Source organism: Myotis daubentonii, chromosome 7 (assembly GCF_963259705.1).
Source record: "Myotis daubentonii chromosome 7, mMyoDau2.1, whole genome shotgun sequence".
Taxonomy (NCBI): Eukaryota; Metazoa; Chordata; class Mammalia; order Chiroptera; family Vespertilionidae; genus Myotis; species Myotis daubentonii.
In genome coordinates this window covers 9,274,967-9,287,073 of record NC_081846.1, presented here as the reverse complement: position 1 = coordinate 9,287,073, position 12,107 = coordinate 9,274,967, and the positions used below count along the sequence as shown (strand labels likewise).

Here is a 12,107-nt window from a genome sequence, read left to right as displayed (position 1 = left end):
CAGATGGATCACAGCGAAACATAAGGATACGGACTTTCCTCAGGTAGAACAGCAGGTTCATTTCAGGATCGGCGCTCTTCTCTACGACCTGCAGTGTGGAACGAGAGGAGGACTTTAGGGAGAGAACACCAGAACTGTGGCAAGTCTACCTGCTGTTTAGGGGCATGTTTCTTACAGGTGATGATGTCCAAAGACTAAACAACAGCAAAGGGAACACAATACTTGGAACCAGAATTTTGAAAAAATGATGGAGCATTATTTTAATGCCTCTGAATTTTGTAATACATATGACAAGTATAAATTCTCGGTTCTTTTTCCTTAGAATTATCTAGGGTAATGGATACACAGGTTCCAAAATCAATCAAGTTAACTAGTGGCTACAGAAAGCCACAAAACAGGTTAGCTGGAGAAGATTTTCTAAGGGAGTCATAAGATCATAAGTGAGTGTGTTTAAGGGAGACACCCCTGTCTTCTCCATCATTCCACAGTGAAACGCAGGTGCCAGCAGGTTAAGGAAGAGCAGAAGGGAGCATCAATCTCTGTTCTGTCTCTCACATTGCATTCCAGGCTGTTACTGCCAATAGGTCAAAGCTGACACATGAGATGAAAGCTGTCTGCCCTCCCTGCCCAAGTAGCTCCCTGGATGGTTACAGTCAGGCAACATTAGAGAGAACTGATGAGAAAGTCACCTGGAAGGGTAGCACTGAGCAATACAAAAAAGAGGACATTATTCTACTAAAAGTGTTTGTATTTTTATCATCCCAGGAAAAATAACAACAAACCACATTATTTTTAATAAATGCCTCGTATTTCCAAGCTTTCTTCTGTGTCCTCAGAGGATCTGAAGAGCCAGAGATAAGATCAGCACCCATTATAACACAGGAGGATCAAGGCCCAAACCAAGTAGGAGAAAACAAGATTAGATGTTGGGAACTTAATGAAAGGATGCTAACTGCAATTCTGACATCTCTTGGTCTACAGGCCGACGCTCTATCCACTGAGCTAAACCGGTTCTGGCCTGACATCTCAAATACATAGCACTCCCAGCCATTTAAAATAAATATTTCAGCCCTGCCATAGTGGCTCAGTGGTTGAGTATTGACCTGTGAACCAGGAGGTCACGGTTCCATTCTGGTCAGGGCACATGCCTGGGTTGTAGGCTCCATCCCCAGTAGGGGGAGTGCAGGAAGCAGGCAATCAATGATTTTCTCTCATCATTGATGTTTCTCTCTCTCTCTCTCTCTCTCTCTCTCTCTCTCTCTCTCTCTGTCCCTTTCTCTCTGAAATCAATAAGAATATATTTTAAAAATAAATAAATATTTCCTTAATCATATGAAAAATTCTGGTCATACCACAAGTTGCACTCATAAAATTGTACTCATACCTTCTGTTTCCTCTGGTACTTTATAGACACATAAGAAATCATTTCTTTTTACTAAGTATATGAATAAAGGAGCAACTTTACCAAGATCTAGAGATAAGCAAGGGAGAACTGCAATGAAAGAAGATTTTACACCCATCAGATTAACACAATTTAGCAAGTTTGATTGTATCAAGTCTTGGCACATCATAGATTAGCAAATCATATATTTTTATTTTTTATTTTTATTGATTTCTTACAGAGAGGAAGAGAGAGGGATAGAGAGTTAGAAACATTGACGAGAGAGAAACATTGAGCAGCTGCCTCCTGCACACCTCCTAGTGGGGATGTGCCCGCAACCAAGGTACATGCCCTTGCCCGGAATCGAACCTTGGACCCTTCAGTCCACAGGCCGATGCTCTATCCACTGAGCCAAACTGGTTAGGGCGCAAATCATATATTTATATTGGCAAGAAGGCAGCCTTTGTCATGCAATGAACTGTGGGAAAATGTAACTTGTGCAGGATTTCTGGAAAGCCACCTGGCAGAACCTGAGACATTGGCATGCCTTAATTTCACTTAGAGATTTTCCTGCCAGTGTTGGTAAGAAAATACATGGTAGGGTGTTCACTGCATGTAGTGGGGAATTGGAAGCATCCCATGTGTCTATCACTGGGGGACTGGATAAGCAGGATGTCCACAGCCTGGAGAACTCTACATGCAGAAATAATGAGCCAGGTGCTCAAAAAGCAACATGGATAGATCTCTTTTGAGTCACAAAAGAAATGGAAGGAGATGTATACGTCTTGTGAAGTAAATCATAATTTCACTTGGGTAACGTAAGAACATAAACACACTCATGCAAAGCCAAACACTGTACAGTTGAACCTTGAACAATGTGGGATTAGGGGGCTGATCCCCCTGCACAGTTGAAAATTCATATATAACTTCTGATTCCTCCAAAACTTAACTATTAATAGGCTACTGTTGACTAGAAGCCTTACCAATAACATAAGCAGTCAATTAACACATAGTTTGTATGTTATATATACACTAGAGGCCTGGTGCATGAAATTCGTGCGAGGGGGCGCAGGGAGGTTCCCTCAGCCCAGGCTGCAACATCCCCAATCTGGGACCCCTCAGGGGATGTCCGACTGCTAGTTTAGGCCCAATCCCTGGAATTGGGCCTGAACTGGCAGTTGGACATCCCCCTCACAGTCCTGGATTGCTGGCTCCAAATTGCTCACCTGCCTGCCTGCCTGGTTGCCCTTAACTGCCCCTCCCCGCTCCTGGCCTGATTGCCCCTTACTGCCTCTGTGTGCTGGCCTGATCGCCCCTAACTGCCCCCCATGCTGGCCTGGTCAGCCCTAACTGCCCCCTGCTGCTGGCCAGGTTGCCCCCAACTGCCCCTCCCTGCTGGCCTGGTCACCCCTTACTGCCACCCCTGCCAGCCTGGTCACCTGTAACTGCCCCCTCTGCTAGCCTGGTTGCCCTTAACTGCCCCCCCCGCTAGCCTGGTTGCCCCAACTGCACCCCCCACCAGCCTGGTCACCCCTAACTGCCCCCCTGCTTGCCTGGTCACCTCTTACTGCCCCCCCCCCTGCCGGCCACGTTGCCCCCAACTACACTCCTCTGCCAGCCTGGTCACCCCTAACTGCCCTCTCCCCCTTGCAGGCCTGGTCACCCCATGCAGCCTGATTATTCAGTCATTTCGTTGTCCCTCACTAACCCCCCTGCCGGCCTGGTTGTAGGCAGCCATCTTGTGAAGGCATGAGGGTTAATTTGCATATTACCTCTTTATTATATAAGATATATATTTCTATTGTATTCTAACAATAAAGTAAGCTAGAGAAAATGTGATTGAGAAAATCATAAGGACAATACATTGGGGAAAAAGAGCACATATAGGTGGACCAGTGCAGTTCAAACCTGTATTGTTCAAGGATCAACTGCATATATTTTAAGGATATGTCTATCTTTCTAAATGACTACATTGAAAGTATATGACAAGGATGTATGTTTATAATGCACAAGAGTGAATGCATCTGGGAAAAGGAAATAAAGAGAAGATAAGAAATAAAGGAAAATAATATAAAGCAAACGAAGAGCCTTGTCCAGACTGTGATGAGGATGTGCCATTGGTGAAGGAATGTGCTTTGCTCAACTCTGTGCCCCTGGGTCTAAAGGGAAGAAGACCAATCACAGGAATAACAGCCAACCCAATTTCTTCAAAGAGTTGTATATATTTCCCCCCTTTTATTTGCCATCTACAACTTGTCTTAGAAATTTTTAAGACAGAGAAAGGGGAAAATACCAAACTATTAGCTATGAATTCAAAAGATTGGGAGACCTGGAGAGGGAATACTCATTCGAATGTGTTATTAAAGAATAAATGGTTTTATTTACCAGCAAAGGCAAAGCAACAAAGCCCCATTTTCCTTGAACTCAAAAAATTTCTTAGCGTTTGAATTCCTGTGAATTGTCCACTCAGCAATTATTCTTCTGACATGCCAGCTGGCTTCAGGTCATGCAAGATCCTGACCAATTGGTAAGCAGTATTGCTAAATCCAGATTTTTTCTTGGTTCTTTGCTTTCTCTTTCACTCTTTGTTCTTTAGTTCATGGGTTTCCTAAAATTGTTGTTTCCCTGCTATTTGACAGGCAACACTCCAAGAATGTTTGCCATGATTAAAGCTGTGTCTCCCCTTTTAGGGAAGAACATCAGTAATGCAGCACAACGAGGCGTGGGAAGCAAAATCATTAACACCAAATGACTTTTCAAAATAATTTTCTGTTTCAATATTTTATAAGTTTTTTCCACCTAATTGTCCCAAAGCACCTCAAACATTTTATTTATTCATTTTGCTCATTCAAGTACAGGCCTGAGGACAACGGAGATTCGAGTTGCCACACCTCTTCCCCAGTGGACACAGCAGCCTCCCTGCCCCGTGGATCAGGAGAGCTGCTTCAGTTTCTGGGCTAATTGACCAGCTGAGTGGATGTATGAAGGCAAAACAAAACCATTCTTGCTATTAGCATCCTTAATGTCATATGTACCTTCTGTTGCAATAACATCGGTGAACTCCAGTAGAGCTCATCTAGTTTTTCATAACCTGGGTCAGAATTCACCCCCATTGTAATCCAACAAATACAAACGGGAGCTCCTTACTGTCCAAAAGAAAAATTCAGAGCAAGCAAAAGCCCCCATGCTTTCATAATTTTGCACTGAACCTTGAATGAATGACCCATGCTCAAGTTCAGACCAGTACATATGACTTGACAAAGACAGAAGGCAGAGGTTAATTAAGGAGTGGTATTGTAGTGAAAAAAAAAAAAACTAGCTTGGCTTTGTCTCTGGTGTGCAAAAATTCATATTAATCATTGTGTAAACTTACCTTTCTTCCATTCACAAAGAAAATCAGCTCATCAGAACTGGGGAGAGAAGGCATCGTGCCAGAAAGCAGGGCCCCAGGAGGAGGTTTTCTTCCAGTAGAGCAGGTCAGAGAGCAAACACCCGGCTGCCTATCCGTCTTGGAAAAGCCCAAGCTTCAGCAGGTGATATATAGCCACACGTCAGCAGACAGGAACACCAACCAGGGCTGTCTGCCCTCCCGGTCCGCAAGCTCTTCAAAGGGCTCTTGGCAGCACCCTGTCTCCTTTGCCAGGAGTGAGCCAACTCAGCATCTTTGCCCGTCCTCTTTGAAGCCCAGATTGGCTTTGTAGGGAAATGTGTTGAAAGCCGGAGACTAATAAATAAAAATCGAGTTTTGCCTGACTGGTGTGGCTCAGTGGTTGAGCATCGACCTATGAATCCGGAGGTCACGGTTCGATTCCCAATTAGGGCACATGCCCGGGTTGTGGGCTTGATCCCCAGTGTGGGGCATGCAGGAGGCAGCTAATCAGTGATTCTCATCATTGATGTTTCTATCTCACTCTCCCTCTTCCTTCCTCTCTTATAAAATCAATAAAAATATATTTTTTAAAATATCAAGTTTTAAATAGGCTATTGTTATTTTTAAACTAACCAAACCATCAATCAATAAAATAGTGTACTATTAAAACTCATGAAACTTTCCCCAGTTGCCGGGAGCCGGTCCATCCTTGCTGTTTCAAAGGACCTGGCATATATGGCATACTGTTCTTAAAATGTTTGCTCACCTTCTTGGCACTATTTGTTTTAACCAAGGTCTCCTCTCTGAGAAAGGTTGTTTCCCCAGGTAGGGATTTTCCCCTGAAGTTAGGGAGGGAATAAAACCCCTCAACTAAGTGCCAGGCGGGTAATTAATCACTTTAACTACGAACAATCATGCTTAAGCTACATAATCTTTACTCCCTGGAATGGAGATAAGAAACGCCCTAACCTTTGTAATAGAGATTGATAGGATTGAATCAACTGGTATAAATATAGATGTAACAAGACAGCAAGACACAGAACTTAGAAGACAGAACCAAGAGGCACAGAACCTAGACCAAAACCTACACAGAACCTAGAGACAGAACATGGCAAAAGATCCTGGACTGAACCTGAATACAGAAATTGGCAAGAGAACCTGACTAGAACCTGGTGACTGAACCTGGCTGGAGAACCTGGACAGAACCTGGCTGGAGAACCTAGTGAGGGAACATGGCTACAGAACCTGGCTGGAGAACCTAGAGAACCTGGCTGGAGAACCTAGCAAGACAACATGGACACAGAACCTGGCTGGAGATCCTAACCAGAACTTCGCTGGAGATCCAGACCAGAACTTGGCTGGAGATCCTGGCTGTAGATCCTGGCTAGGCTGCTGATCAACTGAACGCTGTCTCCGTGTCATTCCTTCTTCGCCGACTCTGTCCACACCTTTGGGGACACCTGGACCCGCTGGGGCTGGACCCCAGCACCCAGTGTCCTTAAAGTTCTATTGGAACCCAGCCACAAACATTCATTTAGGTATTGATTCTGGCTGGTTTCCAGCTGCCACAGCAGGGCTCAGTGGTCACACTTGAGATCTTATGGTCCGCAAGGACTTAAGATATTTACTCTCTGGGTCTTTTACTGAAAAAGTTTGTCGACCCCCTACTGGATCTCATCTTTGCTTCTTCTCTCCTTTGCATTCATTCCCCGGCTTCTCCTTCCATACTCTGTGTCTCAAGAGTCTGGTGCCCCTGCCGCCTTCTGCAAAGCTCCCACCACCCCCCTGTCCCCCTCCCCCCGCCACCCACACACACACACTGCCTCTCCCTGCGCTGCGGCTGCTTCCACCAATGCTGTCAGGACCGGTTGTATGACTAGGCCACAACCTTCAGTGAGTCAACATGGTTCTTTCTGTAGTGTTCTTACCTGTAGGCACACGTTTCTGGAGTTTCTGGAGGGCAGTGGAGATTATTGTCAGGCACAGCATGCCCTCTGTGCAGGTGAGTGGACTGTAGAAATCCATTACTACTCCACCAAGAAGCCCCCATGTGAGTGGTTCCCCTGGACATAGAAGTGCTGACCGGCATCTGCAGAGCATTTTGCGTGAGTTCAGGCCTGGATGGGGGCCCTCAGTGCCCTTCCTTCCTATGGCCTCAGTATGACCAGGTAGAGGAACTGCTGCTGCTCGTTAGGAGGCTCATCTCGTTTCCCATTACTCCCAGCTGCACTCGCAGCACCGAGGATGTCCAGTGGGGTAGACTTGAAGTGGGCTCAGTTTCTCTGCATCATTTCTGTATTCAATTTTAAAATTCTTTCATCACCCTATTGAGTGTTTTTTAACTAAATGATCATGGCTCTCATGAACTGCCCAGCTCCTGTGGAAGTCACATACAAGAACATGAGATTTCTTATTACACACAACCCAACCACTGTGACCTCAAACAAATTCATAGCAGAACTTAAGAAGAATGGAGTTACCACAATAGTAAGAGTATGTGAAGCAACTTAGGACACTACTCGTATTTTGTGTTTTTTTTGTTTGTTTGTTTGTTTTTATACTAAAGTATTTTATTTTTTTGAATTTAATTTTATTGTTTAAAGTATTACAAATAGTAGTGCATATGTCTCCTTTTTTCCCCCCATTGACCTTCCCCCAGCCTCCCCTACCCGCCGGCACATGCCCTCTCCTCCCTCCCCCAGTGTCTTATGTCCATTGGTTGTGCTTATATGCATGCATCCTAGTACAAGTCCTTTGGTTGATCTCTTACCTCCCTCCCCAACCTTTCCCAGCCTTCCCACTGTAGTTTGACAGTCTGTTTGATGCTTCTCTGCCTCTGTATCTATTTTTGCTCATCAGTTTATAATGGTCTTAATTATCCATAAACTAGAGGCCTGTTGCACAAAAAGATTCGTGCAATAGGCCTTCCCTTCCCCTGGCTGCCTGCACCAGTTTTCCTTCGGCACCGGGGACCCAGGCCTTCACTCCAGCCAGAGCCGCCTTCAAAGCCTTTGCTGGTCCGGCTGGAGCCGCTTTGATCATGGCTCCAGCCGGAGCCGCTTTGATGGTTGCTCCTGCTGGAGCCGCTTTGATCGCTGCTCCAGCCTGAGCCACCTTCAAAGCCTTCGCTGCTCCAGCCGGAGCCGCCTTCAGTCTTCACTCTGCTGCTTCGCACCTACATATGTAAATTAACCTCCATCTTTGTTGGTGGTTAATTCGCATATCTCGCTGATTAGCCAATGGGAAGTGTAGAGAAGGTACGGTCAATTACCCTGTTTGTCTATTATTAGATAGGATGAGTGAGATCATGTGGTATTTTTCCTTCATTGACTGGCTTATTTCACTTAGCATAATACTCTCCAGTTCCATCCATGCTGTTGCAAATAGTAAGAATTCCTTCTTTTTTACAGCAGTGCAGTATATCATTGTGTAGATGTACCACAGTTTTCTAATCCACACATCTGCTGATGGGCATTTAGGCTGTTTCCAAATCTTAGCTATTGTAAATTGTGCTGCAATGAACATAGGGGTGTATAAATCCTTTCTAATTGGTGTTTCTATTTTCTTGGGATATATTCCTAGAAGTGGTATTAGTGGGTCAAATGGCAGTTCCATTTTTAATATTTTGAGGAAACACCATCCTGTTTTCCACAGTGGCTGCACCAGTCTGCATTCCCACCAGCAGTGCACAAGGGTTCCTTTTTCTCTGAATCCTCTCTAGTACTTGTTGTTTGTTGACTGTTGATGATAGCCATTCTTAGAGGTGTGAGATGGTACCTCATTATTGTTTTGATTGCATCTCTCGGATGATTAGTGACTTTGAGCATGTTTTCATATGCCTCTTGGCTTTCTGAATGTCCTCTTTTGAAAAGTGTCTATTTAGGTCCTTTGCCCATTTTTTGGTTGGATTGTTTATCTTCCTTTTGTTAAGTTGTATGAGTTCACTGTAAATTTTGGAGATTAACCCCTTATCAGAGATAACATTGGTAAATATGTTCTCCCATGCACTGGGCTTTCTTGTTGTTTTGTTGATGGTTTCTTTTGCTGTGCAGAAGCTTTTTTATTTTGATGTAGTCCCATTTGTTTATTTTCTCCAAAGGGCTGAGGGCTGTCAGGGGTGAAGCCCCTCCGCACTCCCCATGCAAAGCTGATGGGGACCGGAGAGCTGTTCCCCTGCCCCAAGGCTCTCCCTACACTCTGGGTTCCCACCGACCAGGGATGTGGCCTGGGATAGAACTCCTGGTCGGACACACCCCTGAAGTTCACATGGGGCAGCTGGATTGCTCCCCTTGACCCTCAGCGCCTGGGCCCGTGTCAGCGCACGGAGGGGTAAATAATGGATGGGCTGAGCGGGGTGGAACAGGCGGAGTGGGGATGTGATGGGCTGTGTGTGAAGGAGGAGAGAAGGAATGGGGAGGGGGAGTTAGAGGCCCTGGGGAGCGGCCCGTTTGGCAATCAGACAGGCTGGGTTCCAGGGAGGGTGTTTGTGTATGTGGGGTAGGGCCACCCCATCCACATGCCTTTCTGCAGGCGCCTGCGCTTCCTGTGCTGCACTGAGAGCCAGGACACAGGCTCTAACTTAAAGAGAGCCTTTTAAAAAGGACAGAGAATTCTTAGGTGCTGTGGGGAGTGCTCTGGGGTAGCTCGCCTGTGGATATCAGATTGAGGGTAGCATTGCCCACAGCCAGGATTGGGTTCAGATCTGAATAGCAGTGCCGACTGATGATATGTCCTCCTAAGGACTGAGGAGAGAGAGTTACATCCTGGGCCAGTCCACCCTCACATCCTCTGCCTGCAGGCACCTGCTTATGCAAAAGTGCCGGGGTCCAACCCCAGCGGGTCCAGGGGTTCCCAAAGGCGTAGACGGAGTCGGCGAAGAAGGAATGACACGGAGACAGCGTTCAGTTGATCAGCAGCCTAGCCAGGATCTCTAGCCCGGATCTCCAGCCAAGTTCTGGTCTGGATCTCCAGAGAGGTTCTGCTTAGGATCTCCAGCCAGGTTCAGTCCCCAGGTTCTAGTCAGGTTCTCTTGCCATGTTCTATAGTCAGGTTCAGTCCAGGATCTATTGCTATGTTCTCTCCAGCGAAGTTCTTCTGTCTCCAGGCTCCGTGTAGGTTCTGTCTTCTGAATTCTGACTCCTAAGTTGTGTGTTCTGCTGTCTTGTTACAACTGTATTTATACCAGTTGATTCAATCCTATCAATCTCTATTACAAAGGTTAGGGTGTTTCTTATCTCCATTCCAGGGAGTAAAGATTATGTAGCTTAAGCATGATTGTTTGTAGTGATTAACTACCCACCTGGCACTTAGTTAAGGAGTTTCATCCCCTCCCTGACTTCAGGGAAAAATTCCTACCTGGGGAAACAACCTTTCTAGGAGAGGCATCCCCTCCCTGACTTCAGGGAAAAATTCCTACGTGGGGAAACAACCTTTCTCGGAGAGGTGACCTTGGTTAAAACACAGCGCCAAGAAGGTGAGCAAACATATTAAGAACCGTATGCCATATATGCCAGGTCCCTTGAAACAGCAAGGATGGACCGGCTCCCGGCACAAAAGGGCCCTGGAGGGGCGGGGGGGTGGGGGGGCTCCGTTCACACTGCCTGGGAGTCCAGGCCGCCCGGAGAGGAATGGATGGTAACCCACACTCCCGGAGCTTTTGGTGTGGCCACCTGCTGTCCTCCTCTCCACACACATCTACTCATCCTCACAACAGTCCAGTGAGATGGATGTCGTTCCTACAGATTCATTCTGCAGATGAAGACCCTGGGCACAGAGAACTTGTGAAGTCTGACCGAGGTCTCCCAGCTCGAAGGGGGATTCAAACCCCAGCAGCGAGGCTCAGTGGCCAGTTCTGAACCACCTCCCCCTCCCCCAGCCAACCCAGCTGTGGCCACCTTGCAGAATTCACACAAGCATGTCCAGGTGCGGGGCACCCATACCACCAACAGTGGGTGCCTTTCCCCCCTTTTGGAAGACTCCACGCAGAGTGGGTTGAGCCTGTAGCCTCTCAGAACTTGGGAGGGCACCGACTGGCCATTCAACTCAGTACCCTCCGCCCCTCCTAGTGACGGAGTCCACAGTGACCACCCGCATGGCTGCGGTTTGGGCAGTAACGCTGGTGAGGACAGGGAACCCCAATTCCTCTGTGGACAGCTTGATTTTCAAGTTTTCGCTTCCACTGAGTTGAAATCGGCCTCCTGTCGGTCATACTTCTATCCTCTTGATCATAGGAAGTGAACCCATCGCCCTCTGGAGCCCATAAATATTTGAAAGCAGCTCTCATGGTCCCTCCGACAGTCCCTCATGCACCAACCTCTTCCTGATGCGATGGCCAGCCCCTCTCTCTCCTGCACCATCTCCTCGCCAGGCTCCAGAGCATCAGGGTTCTTGACTGGGATTTTGAAATCACTTGAAGAGCTTTTTGAAAGGAAACAGGTGCTCCTTCCCCAATTCTCTATGCCCCGAGGGTTTCTGACACACCGTTTGGGGTATGTAGGAGAGGGAGCATGCAGTGCTCTCTCCTGAGGTCATAAAGAACCTGACCTTAAGCTGTGTTGCCCAGGTCTGAGCATTACACTCCAGCTGTGGTCTAACATCTGGAGCAGAGCAGGCCGCCCTCCTTCTTTAGGGACCATCCTTCCGTTAATGCAGCCTGAGGCTGAATTGGGTCTTTGACAGTCTTCTCATAAAATAAGCAAAACCACGAAGTCCTTTTCCTACCCACCGTGCAACGAGGCTATTTGACTCAAGCTGACTTAGAACCCTCCTTTACATGTTATTAAGGAATGTTTGTTAACTACATATCTGTTAATCATGCCTGTCGTTTCACCTGCTGAGACCCTTCTGCATACAGGTTCTGCCAATGCCGATTTCAGCATTTCAGTGGGACTGAGCAGAGGTGCCGTGTGCCCGATGGTGGGGCCGGAGGACTTACCGCCATGTTCCGGATCTGCTGGCCCGCCAGGCTCTTCAGGTGCTTCAGGAGGGCTCGGTAGGTCTGCGTTTTCTCCTCTGGGAGCTCGGACACCCTCTCAGCCAAGATGTCCTTCACCTGGGCCAGGCTGCAGCCGGCGCCTATGGTGAGTCCTGGAAAGCAAGTTGTTTTCACAGGGGACCTGGGAGGAGCCGCTGAATGGTCAGCATGACGCCAGGGTCTGAGTGCTCGTGTAGCACACGGCTCTCCATGCTGGCTGCACAGAGAATCACCGGGAACTCGGAAACAGCACAGAGGCCCCTTCTAGAGCAACTTCGTTAGAATCTCTGGGCCTGGGGCTTTTCCAAAGGCTCCAAGGTACTTCTGTGCACCAGGGTTAGGACATCTGAGCTGGGCTACATTCTTTTTAATTTTTAAATATA

At 47.2% G+C, this 12,107-nt stretch overlaps 1 protein-coding gene across 1 annotated transcript in view; it reads right to left on the bottom strand.

Annotated features, from left to right (window-relative positions):
- LOC132238106 (aldehyde oxidase 4-like) overlaps positions 1–4,886 on the bottom strand; it is an 86,704-nt gene extending 81,818 nt beyond the window's left edge. Inside the window, exons 1-2 of the mRNA XM_059702694.1 lie at positions 4,755–4,886; positions 31–88 (exon numbers count right to left, since the gene is read on the bottom strand). Of these exons, the coding sequence (XP_059558677.1) occupies positions 31–88; positions 4,755–4,808 (112 nt within the window). The 5' untranslated portion in view covers positions 4,809–4,886. The remainder of the gene's footprint in view (positions 1–30; positions 89–4,754) is intronic.
- Between the last annotated feature and the right edge of the window lie 7,221 nt (positions 4,887–12,107).